General features: G+C 39.2%; 1 protein-coding gene across 1 annotated transcript in view; it reads left to right on the top strand.

The window, feature by feature from the left end:
• pou6f2 (POU class 6 homeobox 2) overlaps positions 1-21,018 on the top strand; it is a 65,965-nt gene extending 44,947 nt beyond the window's left edge. Inside the window, 5 exon segments of the mRNA XM_055230246.1 lie at positions 1,920-2,066; positions 6,063-6,272; positions 7,732-7,885; positions 11,222-11,390; positions 19,604-21,018. Of these exon segments, the coding sequence (XP_055086221.1) occupies positions 1,920-2,066; positions 6,063-6,272; positions 7,732-7,885; positions 11,222-11,390; positions 19,604-20,111 (1,188 nt within the window). The 3' untranslated portion in view covers positions 20,112-21,018.
• Positions 21,019-22,640: the final 1,622 nt, after the last annotated feature.

Below are 22,640 nucleotides of genomic sequence, written 5' to 3'. Positions count from 1 at the left end.
CAGCAATGACTGAATCTTCATAATGCACAATAACTTCAGTAAACAGGCTTGCCTCTAACATGCTATGGTGAGGAGGAGCTGCTTGGGGAGTTCTCAGTTGACCCTTTTATGGACAATGAGACAAATCAAATGTGTTGGTTAACATGCAGGCACCGCAAACTGGAAGATCACTGTTTATCTCCACAACACATGCAATCAGAAGAAGCACTCGCCCAGGCCTGTCATTTGTGCCTCCTGCCGAGGTGTTGAGAGGAGTCACCGTGGTGGAAAATCACCTGTTTAGGTGGTGAACAACCTTATTCCCGGCTCTGCTCGCTCCCCAGCCCATAATACTCAATGCTCCAATAAAGCTGCTTCTCTTTGCACCTAGTTTTAGCACAATAACATGGCATCTGCGAGGGCTATCATCAGAGAAAACATCATATTTCAAATGAATCACAGAATGGCACGCTGTGAGTCTGGCTGTGTGAGCCTGAGCAGCTCGCGTTATCTGTGTGGATGTGTAGTCTTTGTTTGGTTAAGTTTAGCTGTCTATGGGGACTGTTTCTGTGGCCTATCAGAACCTTGTTTGTGCCACATCAACTTAAGAAGCACTTTACAAATTATACTTTAGCCATCTTTTTTAACTCAATTTACAAAAGTACTTGTTATCTAAATATTGCAAGCCTGTAATAATGTGCAATATGTTAGTTTTTCCTGTATTTTTCTATAAAGATTCAGTGTCGTTGGTTTCATGGTGGCGATGCACAGATTTTCAAAGGACATCCACTGGACACATAAAAGACAATCCTGCGATTATGGAGGAAAAACTGGATGACTTTCAGACGAGGAGAGGCAATATCAATCACGGCCAATTTGAGGCCACCAACATGAAATATGATTTCATAAGACAAATGCAGTGTCATTCTTAATGTGCTTAACCTTTACTGTCAATGAAAAAGTATTGATCGCTCAGTGGCATTTTTTCATCATTTGATTTGAGAAAGTGTAATAATATATGGTGGATGGGAGAGATAAAAGATGTATGGCAACTGAATGATCTCAGATGAACAAAGCTGAATCCCCTGCAGACCACAGGCTGTGGAAAAGTTAGTTTGAGCAGAACTCTTACAAAGCGTTTTACATACAGTGACAGTGTCATATTAGCTGCTGCGGAGAGCAGCCTGTTTACAAAGCATGTTTCTATGATTTCTCTATTCTGTTGAGTAATTGGGAGGTCTCCTTTCTCTTCTTGGTCTTTGATCTACTTACTCAACCTAATAAGACTTTGCTGTGCTGCACAACCAAATCAGCAGTGCATTTTCAGCCTTCTAATAAGTGGTTAGTTTGATTTATGTGGGTAATCGGCAGGGTGCACAGCTCTTCAACCTCCCTTTAGCAAGAGCTTCTTTTCACAGGCACAGGCCAGTCTAGATGAGTCCATTACAGCAGGGCTGAGGATGGCCATTTGAACCCCTCTTCTTTAAAAGTACAGTGTGCATATGACACAGGGAAAGTCGAAGCGTATTGAAGCAGTTGACGATACAGTGATGCATGGGCCTCTGCATGGCTCCATTGTGCACACGGCACAGAGCCGGGTCATTGCTGCTGGTAGACATCCTAGGCTGGGCCCGTGGGGAGCCCCGGGGCCAGAGGAAGCACTTAGAGTGGTAAAATGGCCACTTATTCACAGCCGCCCTCCCATTCTCACTGCTCCTCCCCATCCCACTGCCTCCCACTGGGTCTAGAGCACAGACTTGTGGGAACTGTATGATGGACTGTGTAGCCCTCACCACTGGACTACACCGCCTTGGCACAGTTAGCCTCTCCTGGCCTTAGCAGCACAGAATAAAGTGTGGAGCCCCCACATGGAGCTGTTGTAGTCTACATTTGCATTTAGCTGTGCAACTTCACATGTGCTTCTTATTGTCTGTGTGCAGCAGCTCAACCCTCTGGCCAGTCAGGCGGCGATGGCAGCGGCTGCAGCCATGGGCTCCATGGGCAACATGGGCTCCCAGGTGTTTGGGAACACCCTGTCAAACCTACAAGGAGCCACGGGACAGCTTGTGACCAATGCACAAGGACAGGTGGGTGTCTCTCTCTGGAGCAGGACCTAATTAAATATTACTGACCACAGTTTCCACAGTAACCAGCCTCTAACTCTCACACACTCCATCATAAACAATGGCCAATTGAGAGGGCAGTATAGTATTTGTGATAGATTTCCAGTGGTGGGACTTAAAGCTGTTTGTCTACAATGTAGAAAGAGTGCAACCATATTTTAAGCTTTTTGGGACTAAACAAAGGCCTTGTTTCTCTTATCCGCATGCGGCTGTCGCAGTAAAACGCTGACCTTGTCATATTTACAGGGTGGCTGCAGAATTGTTCCATCAGTAGCCAGAGGCTTGAACGATGATGCTTGTCATTGTGGAGCCCTATCTAATGAATCATCTTATCGTAGGTGCACACAGCACATATTAAAGGAAAATTGTGTGGACAATGTGCCCTTTCATGCCACTCTCTGTTATTTACCTTAACCCCAGTTTCATCTTTAACACACGGACAGCCCACAGAACACAAATACTAAAGAATACACCTATACCAATAGACTGCACAATCACATATGTTGCAAGTGCATGACGGGTGTTCACTCCCAATAACAGCAGTGGGGCTCATAGGTAAATATAATAGAGTCTTGATGCTAAATGCTCCTAAAGACACAGTATGGCCTGCTCTGGCCTGTGCAGCCTGCAGCATGGGGACAGATCACTGTGGTATGGACTTGATGGTTGCTCTGTGCTTTTGTAGTGTCTTGGCGGCTGACACTCCCTGACATAATCAGGGCACAGAGACGGTCAAAGCCCTGGGCTACAGCCTTTGCTCCCCATCTCATTATTCCTTAGCATTATTCAGGGGAAACATGCCCTCCCCTATCAGAGGGTCCAACCCGCTCCCTCCCCTCTGCAGACGATATTATACAGGCTATTACTAAGGCTCAAACAAGGCCGCAGGTCCAGTAAGCACAGGCCTCCACTGTAAATCAGTGTCAAAACTCTGCTACTTTTTCTTTTCTGATTTTTATTCTATCTTTAATTATAATGCAACTGGCTCTCTCTATCACCAATGCTGTTCAGGATTAAAAGTCACCTTTGCTTAAAGTTAAAATGTGATACACTGTCTTTAACCTCCTAATTTCCTCCAGTATTCTCCTCAAAGACCCTCTCATAAGTGAGAGCTCTGGGACCTTGAGAAGTGCCAACTTTGATGGACGTCAGGAGCTCAATATGTTTTTAAACCTTAATGATATTGGCCCCAGCTTTTTATTCTCCAAGGAGAATCAATGAGGCCACTTTATCCACACAACTGCAACAACAATGATTAAAGTTGTGGATGAAAGCAAAATATTGTTTGTCCAATCTCCCTCTGTGTCTTTTTTGTTAAAGCCATTGTTTGTAACTCTATCCTAAATTTCTCCTAAGTTGGAAACATAACTGGGCTTGAAAGGGGGTCATTACTGGCTGTTCCCTGAAATGCTCTGGATTTCCTGAAAAATGTAGATGCTCCTGAGATTATTTGTACCTGCACAGATCCCACGTGTACCATCTCTGGGGCATCGGGCCGTGTCTGCTAGCCCCCTGGGCTCTGTGTTTGTGGCGGCAGGCCATCTATCCACTTTACACACCAACTTCTCATAAGGACAAGTCTCCAGGGGCTGGCTTAATGCAGACTACTGTAGGCAAAGTAAGGCAAGGTAATGTACGGGACTGTGCAGATACAAATGATACTCAAACAAATAGAACCAGAGTCCAAGCCAAGCTATTGCTATGGCAGCCTCAAGTCTAAATATGTCAAATTAAATGTGTCACTTACAAAATTAACTATCACTCGTGGACAGACCCTGGATAGATTGTCTTAAAAGCAGTTGTCTACACCATAAAAATTTGCATCTCTATCAAAACTTGATCTTCCAAATAAAACAACTTTAAAATACTTCCATAAGCAACAATACATTTTACCATTGTCTTTTAGTAGGTGCCACTCTTGTGTGTGATATGTTTTGGACTATGCCCATTCTCCTTCCAGGCAGGGTCCCTCCGGGGTCCACACATACTTCCACAGTGTTGGAGAGAAAACAGCCGTAGATATGGTCTGGCGACCATGGCTAAAGACACAGATTGGCACAGGCTGAAAGGATGAGATGACATTTCTGGAAAAACAAGTGCGGCATAATCGTAATGAGTTCTGCTCCGTGAAGGAAGAACCTCACGTTATGGACCGAGGGAGGCCAACTTAGTAGTGAGAAGGTTTAGACTTTTACCTTTTTTACTTATAGTACAGATCGCTGTTGCTTTGTAAATTGCTTAAACATCACTACCCAATATCACAATACTTGTGGTAGTAATTCCTTTGTTTGCAGATGATTTTCTGAACCAATGTTTGTACCACAGTGGAACAATGAAACATGTTGCGGGAGAAATGTAGCTGGAGAGCCCATTGCATCATGGGACAGAGATGAGAGGGGAGTTGTCAGTTGCCTGCTCCTTTATTATGCTTATAGAATAACCACTTAGTCCAATGATGATGAATAATTGAGCGGAACAAGTTCCCTGTCACGGTGGCATGCAAAGCGTGATGTGCGGGGCTCTGGAGACACAGGCGTCAGACAGTGCAATAAAATATGCTAAGTGGCAGGAGAGCAGTACAGCCGCGTGGAGAGGGAGATAAATTATCTTGTCCCTAATGTGAAGCAACGTAAGCAAATGAGCCGTAGCACGGATGAATTACAGAGAGTCGGCCCACCTTTCCCTCACTGATCCCTCCCTATTATGTCAAGAGGAGCAGAGGGGAGGGAGAGAGACTTGTTTGTAAGTAATTTGATTTCATAATTGGGTCCAAGTGTAGAGATTCTGACTGCAGCATAAAGACAGATATTCAAAGGCAGTGAAAGAGCAATTTTCTCAGAGTAGCCTTTGGCTTGCTGCTAAAGCAGAGAATTTAGAAGAATGGGCGTGCTCTGCGTGCAGCGCTCTGCGGTGTAATGAGGCTTGGTAGAGGCACACTGTCAGCAGGGGGTGGGAGAGGAGACCAGGACCAGTCCCCAGATGACATTAACCTTCATCATGGTGAAGAGGCGCTAAGTCCCCCCTAAAGCGCCACTCTTGGCCACACTCTGGCTGCTCTGAGAGCTAAAACGCTGCAGTGACACTCTGCCGCCCCCTTTGATCTGCCCTTCCTGATTACAGCCACAGAGGAGAGGAGCCGAGCGGAGGGGCAGGAGGCCTCGAGTACCCCTGGGACCCTCACACTTGTTAGAGACCGGGCCTGTCTCACTCTCTGATGCTCCCTTTTCCCCACTTATTGTTTCTTTTTGTGCTCCTTCTTCCCACTTGGTCCTTTCTGCCTGTGTGAGGGTGAAATGGGGGTCTCACTCGGCCTCCCAGAGACAGACAAAGACACTTAGGCACACTCTCACACACTCACACTGGGCTGTGATGGATAATACAGTCAGTGGTGTGCACCATCACACACACAGGTATTCAGCGCTGACCTTTGCAGTGCGCTCCCAGCAGTCTGCACTGGCTCCACTGGCTCCACTGGCTCCAGCCTCAGACCACCACAGTGACAGATCATCACCAGACACTTGTGTATCTGCCTCTAAATTATACAAACTGTTTCACAGGCAATTGTTCTCATGAACTGTTTACCACTTAAACCAAACCAAAAATATGCACTGTTATCATGGATCAGTGGCAAATGCACCACTTACTTACCTGCGCATCTTTGGCATAAATATTTCTTATATATTTCAAGTTTACTTTGCCCTGGTGTCTATGCAGGCCTTTGGCCTTAAGATACTTGGATGTAGTTTCTTAAATGTCCACTAGCAGACATGGCACCACAGCGGTTCTTACAATAGGTCCAGGCTTGTGGTTTGTTTCTGATCACTCTGAGTAACCTCGGAAAAAGGCTCACAGTGGCGGGGATCATTAAGACTGATACCTCCAGTAGCGCTCACCTCCTCTGTTCTCTGCGCCTTTTAAAACCGCCCAGCTGATTTTGTCTCTTCTCTACCCCCTTTGTAGATAATTGGAACAATCCCACTGATTCCCAACTCTGCAGGGCCCTCCAGCCAATCAGGGGGTGGCAACCCAGCACTGCAGGTTCAGCCAATTACACCTCAGCTTCTGACCAATGCTCAAGGCCAGATCATCGCCACGGTGATCGGCAATCAGATCCTGCCTGTCATCAACACCCAGGGAATCACGCTGTCACCAATCAAGCCTGGACAGCAGGTACTGTACGCTGATGTCCACACCAGTACACTCTAGCTTTAAACACATGACCTAATGAACTTCACTCTAACTGTTGAATGAGCAGCACCTAGTGGACTCTTTAGTCATAAGAGGCACATCACACTTGTGTAGATTTTCCCATTTGACATTTATAACACTCATTTGCATCATTCCTTTCACAAAATGGTTTCTTTTAGCTCAATTGTTCCCCATGTGAGTGTCTGGGAGGCACTTGTCAGCCAACATTTCAGGCACAGACTCAAAGAGGCTGCTGCTGCGCCCCTGTAGAGCCCAAAACAACACTTTTCATCACTTCTTAAACTCAGACACTTCTCCCCTTCTCTGCACCCCCCGGCCCCTCTCCCTCCTCAATCACGCCTTAGGTACGTCCGTCCTTCCTGACCTCCACCACAAGTATTTTGTTTTGTTATAAAGGATACATCGCAGTAGGTCATTTTCTACAAACAATTTAGGCTCCTCTGCATTTGTGTTTACAGGCTTGGCACTAGATGCATGTGCGATGAAAACATTATTGACTGGATAATGGTGATGTCAGGGAGAATTATAGGGTAAAAGTTCACAATGAAGGCCCATACAGTGTGGCACGGATGAACTCGCCCAAGATGGACACCTAATTGTGGCCCTGCGAAACACCAGATCATCCTCTTGAATGAATTAATGCATTTGTAATACTGTTTATGCTTTTGTCTCCACTTCAAAGCCCCCGTGTACGCTGCGCTTCCACGGGCATAATTTACGGTTGTCAGAGTGTGCAGTGTAGAATATTTCCAGTGAAGCTAAATAATTCTCGGAGCCTGTCAACGGTGCTGACAGTGTGCGCATCGCAGTTGACACCCCCCCACCATCCAAACAAACACATGCCACCCAGAAAATAATTAATAGCAAAAGGAGGGGAAGGGAGACGAACCGGCCTAGCTTTGCCGACAGCTTTAAAAGTGTAGAGACGCACCATCTTGATCTTGTAAAAGCATTTCAAATGTGCATAAAACATGAAAATACATTGTCTTTCAGCCGCCCTCACAGTTAGCGGATCATGAGTGAGGTGTGATACATATACTGCTGTGTCCACATGTTTTTATTCCCATTTCAGGCTGTCATTATTAGCTGTGGCGGGGAGTGACGAGTCTTAATTGTCATGTGCTTTAACATTTCATGACTGAGAGACAGCGAGCCCAGCTAAACTCCCTTTCTCCCGCTCAGTGTTAGTCTATTAGCCTGGCACTATATTCTGCTGTCAATCCTCATACTGCAGCCGCTAATTAACATGTATTATCTGTGCAATCTCATTATAGCCCCTGGTTAAGCATCTAATTGAATAGCTCTTGATTGTTGATTAGATTTAACGACCGCTGCGCCACAATTATACTAAATGGTGCTATGAGGAGGGAATAGTGCCATTTACTGTGGGTGTAATGTCCGGTGGTGTCTTTGTGCCCAGTTGCCCCAGGCTCCACAGGGTCAGCCGGGCCCCGTGACGTCGCAGCCCAGCCTGATGCACATGCACAGACAGAGCCCCCTCCACCAGGCCTCGTCCTCTTCCTCCACCTCCTCCTCCGCCTCCTCAGCTCTCAGCGTGGGACAGCTGGTCAGCAGTAAGTGAACACAACATGGCCACAGACACACAGAGCAGAGAGCAGGCGAGTGCTAGGATGAGCGCTTCCTCATGGCTCTCTGGTTTACTGTGAAGATGTTTTGTGGTGTTTTAATTTCGCTAATAAATAACTATGAAATAACTATGATTTTAGAAATAACAGCCAACATGAAAATGGGCCTAATTTATATCCTCTTCTTCCTCAGAGAGTAGTAGTCTCCTGATTCACAAAATTTGAACCGAAAAGTTCAATAGTGAGATCTGCATTTATTGAGAGATTTAGATAGGTTTCTGTTCATGTGTGTTTAAGAAATAATCTTTGAACTTTTTTTAATATATTTTTGGAATAACAGTCAGTCATGTAAGAATGTAAGAAGACAATATGTTTAAAGACCACACATAATGAATCTACAAATTTGCAAACATTGCAAATACATTAGTAGGTTTTTAGTACTACATAATTGAAGTACAGTAGTTCTTTATTTACAAAATGTTTTTATTTATTCCTTCAAATTGACAAATCAATACTATAGTTGAAGATTTGCCGTGAACAGCTGATATTAGATTTCATGTGGTTGACCCTAGCTTCTTTTCCTGATCTCTCCCACATTCGGTTGTGTTCCTGACGGTCCATTCTTCTCTTTATTAGCTGATCCAGTGTGGCATGTGCTCAATGTAATGAACATAAGCTTCATTCATTGGACAGTCTGGGCATTGGCAGGCCCATATAAATCACTGGGCCACCATTTGTCCGCATACAGCCTCAGTCTTTAAAAAAAATGTTTTATTCTGATAAATTTCATTTGTCACAGTCGATTCCCCTAAACTCACATAAACTCATTTTAAAGGCATCTACGAAGCCACAGAATTTAATCAAAAACACAAGTCGCAATTGATCAACTTGTTGTAGACGTTGTGTTTAGTCCATGTTTACTTGTAGCGGGGAAAAATCTCTCATAAACTGTTTTTGGCCTGCGCAGAATCATCGGCGTAAATAGAATTAGCGCTATATGCTGAGTACGGGGGCATATCGCTTCCCCTCAGTTTCACTTACTGCATACATACGCCAAGCCCAATCCCCTGACAGAGAGACAAGATGAAATGTCGCTGTCAGCCACAGACAAACAGCACAAACCTATTAAAACGCACAATGTCCCTTACTGGTATTTACAATAATCAGATGGAAAATGTCAATCCGAGGGGAGCATGGCAGTTTACACTTATTGTATCGTATTGAATTTATATCTGGAGAAAGTTTGGCCAAGCGTAAATCCTGTTTTAAAGTGACACTGCCCTTCACTTAAGTTACAACACAGAGCAAAGACTTATGCCAGTAAAAGTGTCTCAGAAAAGTCAGGTATCCTCTTATTTATATTGAAATGTGGCAACGTTTTTTGTCGATTTTGATAAGTGTAATTTGGAAAGCATTTTTTTTTTTTTTTTTTTTACAATACACTTGAAAAAGCTTGATGTATTGTTATTGTTATTGTTATGGCCTGTCATGCCAACAAATTTTGAAGTGCGATATGTTGCTGAAGTAAATATAGACAATAAGCAATAATATTGAACCTAATGTATGCCACTGACACAACAACCCAAGTGTAGACTTAAAGCACAAATAATATTCTAAATGTACATTATTGTAAAAAAAAATAATTAATTAATTTTAAAAAATGCAGAATTAAACACTTTAGTACTTAGTTTGCATCTGTAATAAGTTATAGAATTTATTAATCCAACCTTTTATGACTTAAATCATATAGCCAAAAAATAACCAAAAATCTCCCAGTGTTGCAAATAAATATGATAAATACATATGATAAACACTGACCACAAAAAAATATTATTCCATCTTTCATATATTGAACAATAAGTTGATAAAGCTATTATTGTGGCAGTCCTAATTAATGATACATTTTTTTATATATCTTATCATATTTGTATAATATGTATTTTACCTTCTAGCCTTTTAAAGTGTCACTGTTTATAAAGCAATTAAATATTTTATGCAGCAAGTGCAGCTAAGTTATGGTTGAAACATTATGGTTAGGTTTAGGACAGATGTGTGAAATGTTTTAGGCCAACTTATTTTTTAACAAAAGGAGACATGTCTCTGCTTTGTCTAACTGAAGGAGAGCAGGTTATAGACAACTCCTTCACAGAGCATTGTGTGCACTCAGGCATCATCACATAGGTAACAGCCTGCATTTTAAATATTACAAATTTGCTGTTTAATTTACTGTGCTTACAGGCTGATTACTTGAGTGATTAGCATGTTAAAGCTATCATAGGTCTTTACATTTTTAATGTGACCATATATTCACTCTGTTAGTTTGTTGTAAAAGTGTTGTTATTCATTATAGAAAAGTACCTTAAGCCGGGATTAAATCAGATGCAGAGACAGTTTCATATGGGCCCAGAGACAGTGTGGTCCAGCAGACAGCATTAGCAGAGGGACCATCTAAGTAAACATGGTCCTCTGGGAGTGATGAAGTGATGCTCATCAGTGTGGAGCTGATGTGCTGCTCCCACCCATTTACAGTGGCCCGGTCACAACGTGCACACGTCCGGGCCGCTGCATACGCTACACATCACTTATGAGCCGCAAGGAGATGGCAGCCCATAGATTTCTGCTTAAATACGCTTGGAGGATTCCTTTAATAATTCATTGATAATGACCAAGATGAATAATTCAGAGGCATAAACTTTGCTTTAGTAAGCAGGATGCCAGGGCACCTGACATTGATGTACAATGTGAAATCACTTTTTATTAGACAAGAAATTCTTCAAAATGCTGCTATTTGTCAGATGTGTGGATTCACAAACAGAGCTGCTTTTGTGTGTTGTGTTCTGTGGGCTAAGTCTGCAGCACATTCAAAGTGAGATTGGAGTGCTGGCTTTGGGTCACATATTTGAAATAATGTCTTTTAATGTTTACATGCTTTATATATGTGTATTAATGCAGAGGAGGTCAGAAGTCAGTATACAAGCAGACATCCTCCCTCTGCTTCACATCTGTTTACCAGTAACATTAACAAGTCTTGTGTGTTCTTTTGTATGAGGGATCCTCACTGGCTCCTAAGAAACATGGCATTCCTTTATTCACTCCTCGGCTGAATTTATTCTTCAAAGCAGCGCTCAAATATATGGAGTTGACCGCAGCAGGGCAGTTTGGGATAATACGTTGTGACCATGGCTCGAGCTGTTAGCTGAGAGCAGTTTAAAGATGATCATGAGCATACAGCCGTGCGTCAGGGTGCTTTTCTCTGTGCTAAATGCAGCCGGTGCCCTGGGAGCATGAGGCTAATGAAGTAAGATGTGTCTGTTGGTGTTGCAGACCCGCAGACTGCCCCCAGCGAGGTGGACGGGGTCAACCTGGAGGAGATACGAGAGTTCGCCAAAGCATTCAAGATCCGCCGCCTGTCGCTAGGCCTGACGCAGACACAGGTGGGCCAGGCTCTGAGCGCCGCAGAGGGGCCCGCATACAGCCAGTCCGCCATATGCAGGTAAGCACCAGACCGCAAGGCACAGTTTTTGTCTGTTAAAGTGCATATGACAGCTTTTCATGTATTTATAATTTTGTTTGGTGGGATGACTACTTCTGGGTTATACACAGGAATTCCTCTACCAAATGTCACCCAGACACAAAATTCCATTCAAAGCTCAGGGACAGTATATGCGCAAGAAACACATTTTTGACAACTTAAGCATGGGTTTAACAAACATGGGTTTAACATGCCACATGTATTTTATTAGTTACATATTAACTCTTTGGCCCTTGTCAAACCAGGAAGTAAATTATAAACTTCGCCACAATTGTCAAACTAGGGAAAACTAGCCAAGATCTTAAATATAATTTGTTTAAGCATGTTTTCAAGCATGTTGAAATTAGTAGTCTAACCTGTCATATGCACTTTAACCTTAATACCTTTTCGGAGATTTGTCCTTTTGTTTCTGTCAAAGAGAATCACACTCAGTGAACAGTCTGGTGCTCATCATGAAGAGATTTTTATTATATGATGAACGTAATGAATTCATATTAAATGTGCATAACAAGGAATTACTAATCTCTAAAACCACAGCATAACTACATTTCCAAATGTTATTGTGTTAACGTGAATGAATTACCTCTGCTCAAGTACTACTGTGGTGTGTTTTGTTCAATTATAACATTTTCCCTTTTTGGATAATGTTAAACAATAGATCTATCCAAGTTGGCTGGATTAGTCTTATTTCCAGATGTGTAGCCACCCTAAATATATAAAGTATGCTGGGAGGTCTGCAGCTACGCTGATGGTGGAACCCTGTTATTTTCTATGTACAGTAAAAATATCAAATAACAACATAAAACATTTTATAGCAAGTTGTAGCATTTCTTTCAGCCTACTTAAAAGAAATGATATCAGAAAATGATTTGAAGAAATATTTTTTATGAGTGAGGCAATATTAAACCTCCTCTTAATCTGTTTCTGAAAACTAAATTAAGATAATAAACAATTCAAAACATATTTCCTGTTTATTTGACAGATAATTTAATCTATATTACTATGCGATAAAACATTTTGTCTAACTCATAAAAAGTTTGAAATAAAAAGAGTTTGTGTCTCTCTGTGCTCATTGCCTCTTCCCTCTCTCATTGGACATGACAGCCGCCTGTTACTTATGCAAAATACATACACGAGTATTACATGAAGCACTTAAAGCATTTAATAATTACTAAGGCTGGCTGCGCCTGAGCCTGGGAATGCTCGGCGGAGATGATCTGCTAATAAGATTCACATGTTTTATGGCAGCTGCGAGGACAGTTTAGCCCTAAATGGAGCATTATATATTCATGAGATAATCAGACAATCAGCGTTTTATCCCTCCAGTTTTTCCACTTGGATAGCACTTCATTTAAAGACACCAAGTAAGACAAATGTACCCTTCGGATCAGAACTAGTGACCCATATCATGTCCCAAAGCTTCATTCTCTACATCTGCTCAATATGTACAAGAGCATAAGGAATGTAGGCCTACTTCTGAATATTACAACACAAAAAATCTACTGACTTAAAGAATACTTAAATTAAACATAATTCAGTTGGTTTTAAATGATATATGAATTTGCATTGAATTAATAGACAATGAGAAAATTATGCTAAATGGCCTTTTCTCCATTTACGAATAAATGAAGTACCAAATGGAGCTTCACAAGAAATCAAATAATTACAATTTAAATAAAATAAATTAAAATAATTTGCATAATTTGTTCTTGTAATAGTTGTAAAGTATTTGGTAGTGGTAGTATTTGCATATTTAGTTTAAGATGTGGTGATGTCAAGATGTTTTGTCAGACATCACCACATTCAGTTTATAGTCCTGGAATACAGGCACTATTACTATATAATAGTTAGTGCTACATATGTAATACATTAGATTGTAGTTGATGGAGTTTCACTTGCTAATGTAGTATTAATAATTACTTTTATCTGTAAATATTTCTTTCAAATAGAGCTAATCCCCCATATAGAAATAATGACATCCTCTATCTAAATGTTTTGAACCCAACCTATACAATCACTAATTTATATTGATCCATTCCTGAATTCAGTCCCACATGAAACAAACCTTTAAAAAGATTTTAGGCCTAGTTGCTTTAGTTAACCTTTTCAGTCAAATTCCTGCTTTTAATATTAATCTCAATGTGTCTCTGAAAGGCACATACTTACTGACGACCTGCACTGCTTATGTGACGGTGCCGCCAGTCTCTTAAAAATTTCATCACATCAACATCAAGCGGCCAATAAAATGTGAAGCTGTATAGGCCCCAACTGCCTAGTACTACTAATGCTTCAAATCTCCAAATCACACATGAAATATTTAGCACAAAGCATAATTCAAATATTTATAACCGACATTAAAAGCCATTAGCTTCAAAAATAAACACTGGGGTGCTTGTTAGAGGAGACATTTTCTCTTTGTATGACATAAGACATGACATGGTGATGGTTTAAGTAGGGAGAACTCACATGCTTGAGTTTAGTGAACATCATCATAGACGTCGTAGAGTTTGGGGACAGTGGCTCCAGGGGCCAGTCCCAGCACAGAGAGGGAACAGGCACTGACAGATGCCTCGATCATGTCTCCTCTTATTGCTCAATATGAGTCCAGTTCAGACACTACATTAGATTATCAAAAAGTCTCGGGCAATGTTAGGTACATGTAGGGCCGTCTGGGCATTTTATTTGTGTTATGAGTAATGGACATATGGATTAAAATGACTGGACAGTTATGTGTAAAAATAAGACGTATTAAGTATGACATGATAAACATTTTTACTAGTTACATGTATTTAGATTTATAACAATTTTGATTTCAAATTGAGCCACACTTTAGGGTTTTGGTTTTAGTTTTATTTAGAGATGTATAATATATATTTTTGGCTGATCTGTCAGGCTGATGTTTGCACTCTTTAGTGTATCCGTTATTGACCTTAAAGTTCCAGCAGAGGCTGATATTAGGGCTTACCACCTGATTAAAGAACATACTTCCTTTTATAAAAAATGTACTGTATAGGTATTATTAATACTGTAGAGTTTAGATTTAATATCACTCTATTAGAAAATGATCAAAATCAACAACTTCATAATATCAGTCCATCGATCTCAATTAAATATTTCTCAAAAGTCAAAAGGAAAACACATAATTTTGACGCATTATGCCTTATTTTAAATGTTCATTCTCCTCAAAATTCACCCCTGGTAATACTTGATAAAATATTGAATGATTTTTGTGTCTGTAAACCCAAATCCATTACTGTGGCACACCTCACATCCTTGACATGTGCGTTTGGCATTGACCACTGACGCCTACAAGCTATTAAAAACACAGTTCTGACCATTGAACCTCCAGTGATCCTCCGTCCCTATCCACACAAGCACTATGTGAAGCTTTGCTCTGGGCAACAAAGTGCTTTTAAAATGTTTTCACTATGCCAGATGTCATGAAGAAATAGTGCTAAAATGGGAAAGTGCAGAGGTTTATCACATCTGCTTTCATCCTCTGATATGATCCCAAAATTAGCCACTAAACGGTATACACAAGTTGTATTCTTTTTCTTTGAGTGTCCGCTAAATATAACTTTAGAAATAAACCATCGTTTAGAGTAGAGGCCAATCTATATGTTTTCTTATGTATTTAGCCATTTTACAATAAGAACAGATTTCCAAAATCTCCTTATACATAGGATAAACAGCGTCTCACGTGACTCTTTGAGGTAAGGCATTAAAATCACACAAATCAAAACATAAATAATCACAAATAATCATCATAAAATTAACATTAAAACAGAAGAGTGCAGAATAAAAACTTTTCAGTCGTATGCACAGCTAAACAGAACCGTTTTGAGCCTGGATTTAATTAAGAAAATTAGCGTCCACCGGCTTAGATTTTGCATTAAAACTAGTTGTCAGAGATTTGTGCCAATTTAGAATATCTCTTAGAAAGAAATGATCAGAGGTCGTGTAACTTGGTTGATATCAGTATTACTAACAAACCTAATCCCCAGGCGTTAAATCGATCCTGGTCAATATCAAATGAGATTAGTATCCCTAAAGGCTTGTTTGATATGCAAAACTTCAAGACAAGGAAGGGACTGGGAATTACGTATATGAATGTATGTAGTATCACATCTAAGTTAAATTACATTAGTCTGGGTAAATCAAACAGATCCAGATATAGTTATATTTTCTGAAACTTGGCTACTAAATAAAATAGGTCAAAGCCTAAATGTTTTGCTATGTAAATGATTGTGATTTTAAAAAATGCTCTTAAGGTCTTAATGATCTATTCATGATGCTTTCTAAACTGGAAACTTATGAGGTCCTAAAAACGGCCGATATAAATATTAACTGGCTGGAGAAAGATTCTGAAGATCTGAATCTCACACAACTAATTTCAATTCTGATTAGACCCTAGAAATGCACACTCATTGATATAATCTGAAAGCCCATAATTATAAGGGAAATGTTTTTTTCCCCACTGGATTTTAGCAACCACTGTCCAATGTGGTGTATTTGAAATACAAATTAAAAAGGCCATATCAGATCATATAAGATCATATAAATATTTCAAGGAGCAAGCCTTCATCTCCTGTATTACAGTGATATTGGGCTAACATCAGCATTTCTTGACTCTGATATGGTTGAATTTTTTCCATGAATACATTTCATAAAATTGCAGACCAACATGCACCTAAAAGAAAAATTTGAATGAAAAACAGAAATATGTATTAGGAATTTTGTTCATAAATAAGAGAAATAGATCTGTTAGAAAGGCAAAAACTTCTTAATTCGAGTCTGCACTGACAAAGTCACAGGAATTCAGCAAAGTTCTGGAGTAAGATCCCTCTCAGAACCATTTTCATACATTATCAAGCAATATTTTATTGGATTCATTGTAAATTCTAAAGAGGAAATATTTCATGCTTTTAATAGGCATTTTATCTCTGCATGTGATGTTTTGGATAATAATTGTGATCTTTCTGATCTTGATTATGTTGAATCTGAACCTCTGGCACATGGCAGGCAGATTTTCTGTTTAAGACCATTCACTTACATGGAGGTGTTAAATGCTCTCCACTCCACAGAACCAAAGAAGTCCACAGGAGCTGATGACCTTGATCTAAAACTTCTATTACTAGCTGCCTCATATTTAATTCAACCTCTATTACATATTTTTAATTTATCAATTCAAATGGCAGTTATACCAGAATTATGGAAAATTGCACGTTTTGACTTTGCATAAAGATGGGACAACTAAAAATGTTAATAATTTCCGGACAATACCTAAATAATCTGATAACAAACTTTTATACACACACGTAAACCTGTTTGTAATGTTTTATATGTACTTGTATACTTGTTTTTTTCTGCTTTTTTTTTTGTAGTTTAAACAGGGCGCCCATGAAAAAGAGAGTCCAGGTCTCTCATTGGGTCCCCCTGTATAAATAAAGATAAATAAAAATAAATAAATGACCTTGTCCTACCTTGTGACATTCTCACAACCCTTGATGACCAGACTGTGTAGCATTTTATTTATTTTATTTATTTATTTAATTAACTAAAGCTTTTGATTCAGTAGATCATAACATCCTCTTGAAGTGCCTGAGACATAATAATAATAATGTAATTGGTTCCAAGATTATCTTTCAAACTAAACCCAGGCAGTAGTAACTGATGGATCTTTTTTTTTTTTTTTACTTTAAGAAAATGAGTGCCCCAAGTCTCAATTTTGGGTCCACTACTTTTTACTATATTTATTAATTCCACTGGTTGCAATTTAAGAGAAAGGCTTAATAAAATCCCAAATTCCCTCCAAAATATTAAATTATAATTGAATGCAAATAAAATGTAAAAAATATGCAAAAAGAAAAAAAAACAAACAAAAAAATATTTAAGTGATGTGCAAGCTACAAATCTTTATACACTAAATGGTACCATGATTACAAGAGTTACCACATACAAGTATTTTGGGGTTTGGCTTGTGAAAAACGTGTCCTTTAAAATTCAAATGTCAGTATCATCTAACAGTTTAAAATCAAAATTATCACTTTATTATAGACACAAATCTTTTATCCCATTGAAATACAGAAAATAAGTTGTTGAAGAAACCTTCTGTACTAGATTATGGAGATATAATATATATTCAGACTTCAGTCTCTATATTAAACCTTCATATCCACTGTTTCACTCAGCCCTTCGTTTCGTAACAGGTGATGAATTTAAAACCCATTACTGTACACTCAACGGAAAAGTAGCTTGGCCATCACTATCTGTCAGAAGAGAACAACACTGTATAAAATGTATTTATAAGGGACGACTTGATAGACTGCCTGAATATCTCACTTGCTTGTTGAACATTGATACGGGAGCGTTTAACACAAGATCTTATGATTGTCTATGTCTAAAAACTGGCCGCACTAGAACTGAAAAAAGGCTTTTTATTTTGCTTCCCAAAATGGAATACATTCTAGGACATTGCAAACCTGGATACAATTGTGCCGCTATTACACTTTAATAATCTGGTAATAAACATTTTTAATCACACCTGCACCTGTTTTTAATGTTTTAAATTAACTTATGTAGTTATTTTTTTGTTTTTACTACAAATTGTCTTTATAGAGTGTAAGTATAAGGAAAAATTATATCTGACCATGATTTCAAGTGTCGACTACAGTCCTGTTTCTGGACGATCACATGAAACATAAAAAACACATTGGTTGACCTATTGAAAATATGGGCAGAAGCTACGTGCATGTCAAACTAGATTATTTTGAATGATTATTTAATATCATAACTTGTGTGCATGTGGATGGTCTCTGGTTTATAGTGGGCCTGGTGGAGCGTACAAGCCTAAAATGGAGCCCATGTAAACAGGCTCCTCCTGAGGTACTTAGAGCCTCACGCTGTAGGTGCTTCTGGAGCAAAGAAAGCGGGAGACGCAGGGTAGTGCTAGTACTCAGCCTCCTCTCATTTTAGCATCCGCGCTCCTGTTGATCCATGAAATGTCCCGTCTCTGGTGACTCTTCATATTTACTAATGTATTCCCTGCAGTACTCCCCACTGTTTAGATGCGGGATGGGGTTATAAATAATGGTGCCTGTCGACAGGGTAGAATGCTCAGGCGAGGTGTAGGACGGCATGCATGGGCATCTCACACCATTAAAAATGTCTTGTGTGCGTTGTTTGCTCCACTGAGACTTAAGACTCCTCCAAGCTCTCTCTGTCCCTCCATCAGCGCAGGCAGGCCACTAAAAGCATCTTTGCACGCCACACTTGGACCGGAAAATTATTTATTTTGGTTTTATGTTTTTTTTCTTTGAACATTAAGATAATAATAAAATATTTGAAAGTTGTATAAATGAAGTATGTGTGTGCACCAGACGTCACTGAGCTGTGGGTCCGTTCTTTGACAGAGCGAGCTGCTAAAATGCCAGAATTATAAGTGCGTAAATGTATTCTTATTAATTATAAAATGAGCGGTTGTTAGAAGAGCGAAGAAAGTTTGAAAAATGTATTAAATGTACATTTTGATGAATAATGCAAGTGCTTTTGGTAAATAAATGATGGTGCCATATTTAACTGCTTGCATTTTCACCTGAAAGAAATGAATTAGGACTATTTCTTTTGTTTCTAATCATTTGAAAATAGTTGTTGCTTTCTCCTCCATTATTGCCAGTTTGGGATCGAGACCTACCCTGCCTGCTTCCAGGTGGAAAGAGCCAACAGAAGTCCCTTTTATGCTTATTTTACAAATACCCAATAAAGCTGAAATGCTAAATATTTTAACTTATTATGCACTAGTCTTTGCCAATTTTCATATAATTTTATAAGACAAGTAGAAATAACATTTCATATTCTCATTTGATAACAAAGATAAGCATCTACAATCCTTGACAGTTTACAGTTGCTGACAATTGGGTATTACATCATGCTATCGAGTGGGTTTGATTCCACAGTATAGATGTCAGATCATTATTTAGTGTACTAAATGTAGCCAGGAAATTCAATGCAGAGAATGTTCATTCTTCAGTCTAACTAAAGGGTCTTGTGTTGGCTCAGGTCTCAGTCCCAGCGGCATTCTGGTGGAGGAGGCTCCAAACTCCACAGAGCTTAACCCATGTTGGGTTCTGTCAGGGCTCCTAAGTAAGATTCTTTTTTTTCTTAACTCTCCCCAGACACACCATCCTGAGAAGCCACTTTTTCCTACCACAGGAAGCCCAAGAGAACACTATAGGTAACAGTCTGACAGGCAAACTGAACCCTGGCCTTTTATATCCTGCCAGGTTTGAGAAGTTGGACATCACCCCTAAAAGCGCCCAGAAGATAAAGCCCGTTCTGGAGCGCTGGATGGCGGAGGCCGAAGCGCGCCACCGCTCCGGGATGCAGAACCTGACAGAGTTTATCGGCAGCGAACCCTCCAAAAAACGCAAGCGGAGGACCTCGTTCACCCCGCAGGCTTTGGAGATCCTCAACAGCCACTTTGAGAAGAACACGCATCCGTCCGGTCAGGAAATGACCGAGATTGCTGAGAAACTGAACTATGACCGTGAGGTGGTGCGAGTGTGGTTTTGCAACAAGAGGCAAGCTTTAAAAAACACAATAAAGCGTTTAAAACAGCCTGAGCTGGGTCCGGCCGCACCCATGGACACACTCACCGATTCACTAGAGGATCTCCCAAAGTGAACGGCCATTACAACCACAACACGCCGTGGGATGGACTCTTTCTGAAGGACTGTCAAAGAAAAACTTAATGTTGTCAGTGTGATTACCACAGTTATGTAAATGACCTTGGCGAAACCAAAAAAGAGATTACTATGTGAGAATATGTACAAATCCACCTGTGCTGTTGCCTGGACCAGACTATTGCCCAAATTTTGGTTCCCACCAGAAGGGATTTAGTAAAGAGATCATACCAAATCAAAACACTATTTACCAAAGTCTGTTGCATCTAAGAATAATTTTGTAATGTAAATGTGCTCTAAATTTTTACATTTGTACTGGCAAACTCTAAGCTATATGTGTGAGGTTGAATATACATTTTATCTTTGTCTTGCTTACTTTTTTCTTCATTGTTTGTATGTAAATATTGAAAAAAAAAATGAAAAATCAGTCACACCAATGAACTACTTTTTGGACGAGAATACCTTTGCTGTTGAACAATTGCATAATATTGTTGTTTGACTTTTGGTTTCATCTGCGGACACGTTTGATTTACATTTCTACAGGTATTTGTGGATAATGGGATGAGATTGTTGGAAGAAGAGGAGGAAGAGGAGGAGGAGTGTCTGTCAAGTCTCCTGCAGCTTGGATCTGAGCTACTGTGTCATTCTGTTGCCAAAGCTTGATAGCCAAAGAACACATTCACTTCTGCTCAAAGACTGGCAAATATTTTACTGTTTTGTCTTTTTGTACACATTTATTTGAGATTTCTTCAGACATCTCTCACTCTGTGGGTCAACTAAAAAACTTTTGTTGAGAGACAAATATTTCTATTTAAGAAAGAACCACAAAAATACATCATAAGGTAGGCAAAAAACTGTACAACTGCCACAGAAAACGATAGTTTATTTTTAATTACTGCTTGATGGCATTGACCACTTTCTTTTCAGGCATTTAAATGCTTTTACGTCGTCTAACGTTTACATATTTTAAAACTGGACACAATATTTTTTCATTTCTTAACATTTGTAACACCTTATCTGTTATTTTGTCCTTGATTCACAAAAATATTCTAACAAACTGCCCCCGTCTCTTACAGACATGACAAAAATATACTGAAAGTAAGTGTCACATGTCAGAAATGAGTGAACTTAATTTGAAGTGAGGTGAAATTTGATGCAATTTATTCAAAATTGTCCTGATCTTGTGACAGGGATCTTTCCCTGTCACATTGGTTATTTCTATTCTGGTATGAACACACACGTTACATGTTACATGTAAAAAATAAAAAAGCTTTAAACGTTTACAATTTAAAAAATTAAGATTTTTACTAAATTGTTTTTTTGTTTGTTTGTTTTCGTCAAATTCATCTTTTTTTCCCACAGTTTGTAGAAGGGTCAGTTCTGAGGCTTCACTTAAAAGCTGCAAAACCAAAAACATACTTAAATAAAAACACAAAGTGAGTTATTGCCTTCGCTCAACTTGTCAAAGCTGGACCAAAGCTCTCTAGTTATGCACATTGTACAGAGAAATAGATTCACGATGTTGACAATCTTTAAAATCTGAGAAGGGAAAAAATAATTAAAAGAATGGTAATGTTATGTACAGTTAGTTGATCCAAGGCTTACCTCAGTACTGTTCTTGTGAGAGTCATCTGATGCCATAGTAACAGCAGCTCGGTAGTTGCGCTCATTGTCAGTGTTCACTATCTGTTTTATTTATTTATTTAAAGTGATCTGTTTTGTTTTGTATATTTTGTGCTTATTTATTTATTTATTTATTTATTTATTATGTGTGGTTATCCTCTGCTGCGATCTTCACTCCGAGTTTACACAGGCCTACCTAGTTACATACGTCAAGGCGATTTCAGTGATGTGAAATTATTAGGACCATTTGTTGTTTTGTAAAAAAAAAAAATTCCAATAAACTCAAACTACTCGAAACCAAAGCTGAAGAAGCCCGCAGAGGTTCGTTTTAATTTTTCTACAGACTGAAAACTGTAATCTATAGAGCAATATCTGTTTGGTCAGTTACGCCGCACTTTGTGTATTTCTAAAAACAAATGCTTCAAGTCTGTCACATTGATTTGTACCATAATTAGTAATAAACAATTGTTTGACATGAGTCGTGTTTGAGTCATTATACATATCGATTACAATAATATCCTTCATATGTGATAAATATATACTCGCCGAACATACAAAGCCAGAGTCTGTCCTTAGTAAATGTTTTCACAACTAACATCTTTGTCACTGATGTAATATTTCATTTGATTTTAATACTATTTATAATAATACTATAATATGTCATTTATTCATATGGTTTATTTGAGCTGTTTGTAAGAAAGCTAAAGCTAAAAAGAATTAAGCAGAATTACAAATAGTTTTATAAGTAATTCAACTGTTGATTACTAACAAGCCTATTTTAGAAATCATAATCGAAAAGATGTAATTTGTATGTGCTGTATATTATAGCTATTTATGTTGTAAAATTGAATATATGTCAAATACATTTTTATGTCAAATATGAATGCTCAAAGGCCACAGTAATTTG

Source organism: Periophthalmus magnuspinnatus, chromosome 20 (assembly GCF_009829125.3).
Source record: "Periophthalmus magnuspinnatus isolate fPerMag1 chromosome 20, fPerMag1.2.pri, whole genome shotgun sequence".
NCBI lineage: Eukaryota > Metazoa > Chordata > Actinopteri > Gobiiformes > Gobiidae > Periophthalmus > Periophthalmus magnuspinnatus.
This window is presented reverse-complemented; position numbering and strand designations above follow the sequence as displayed.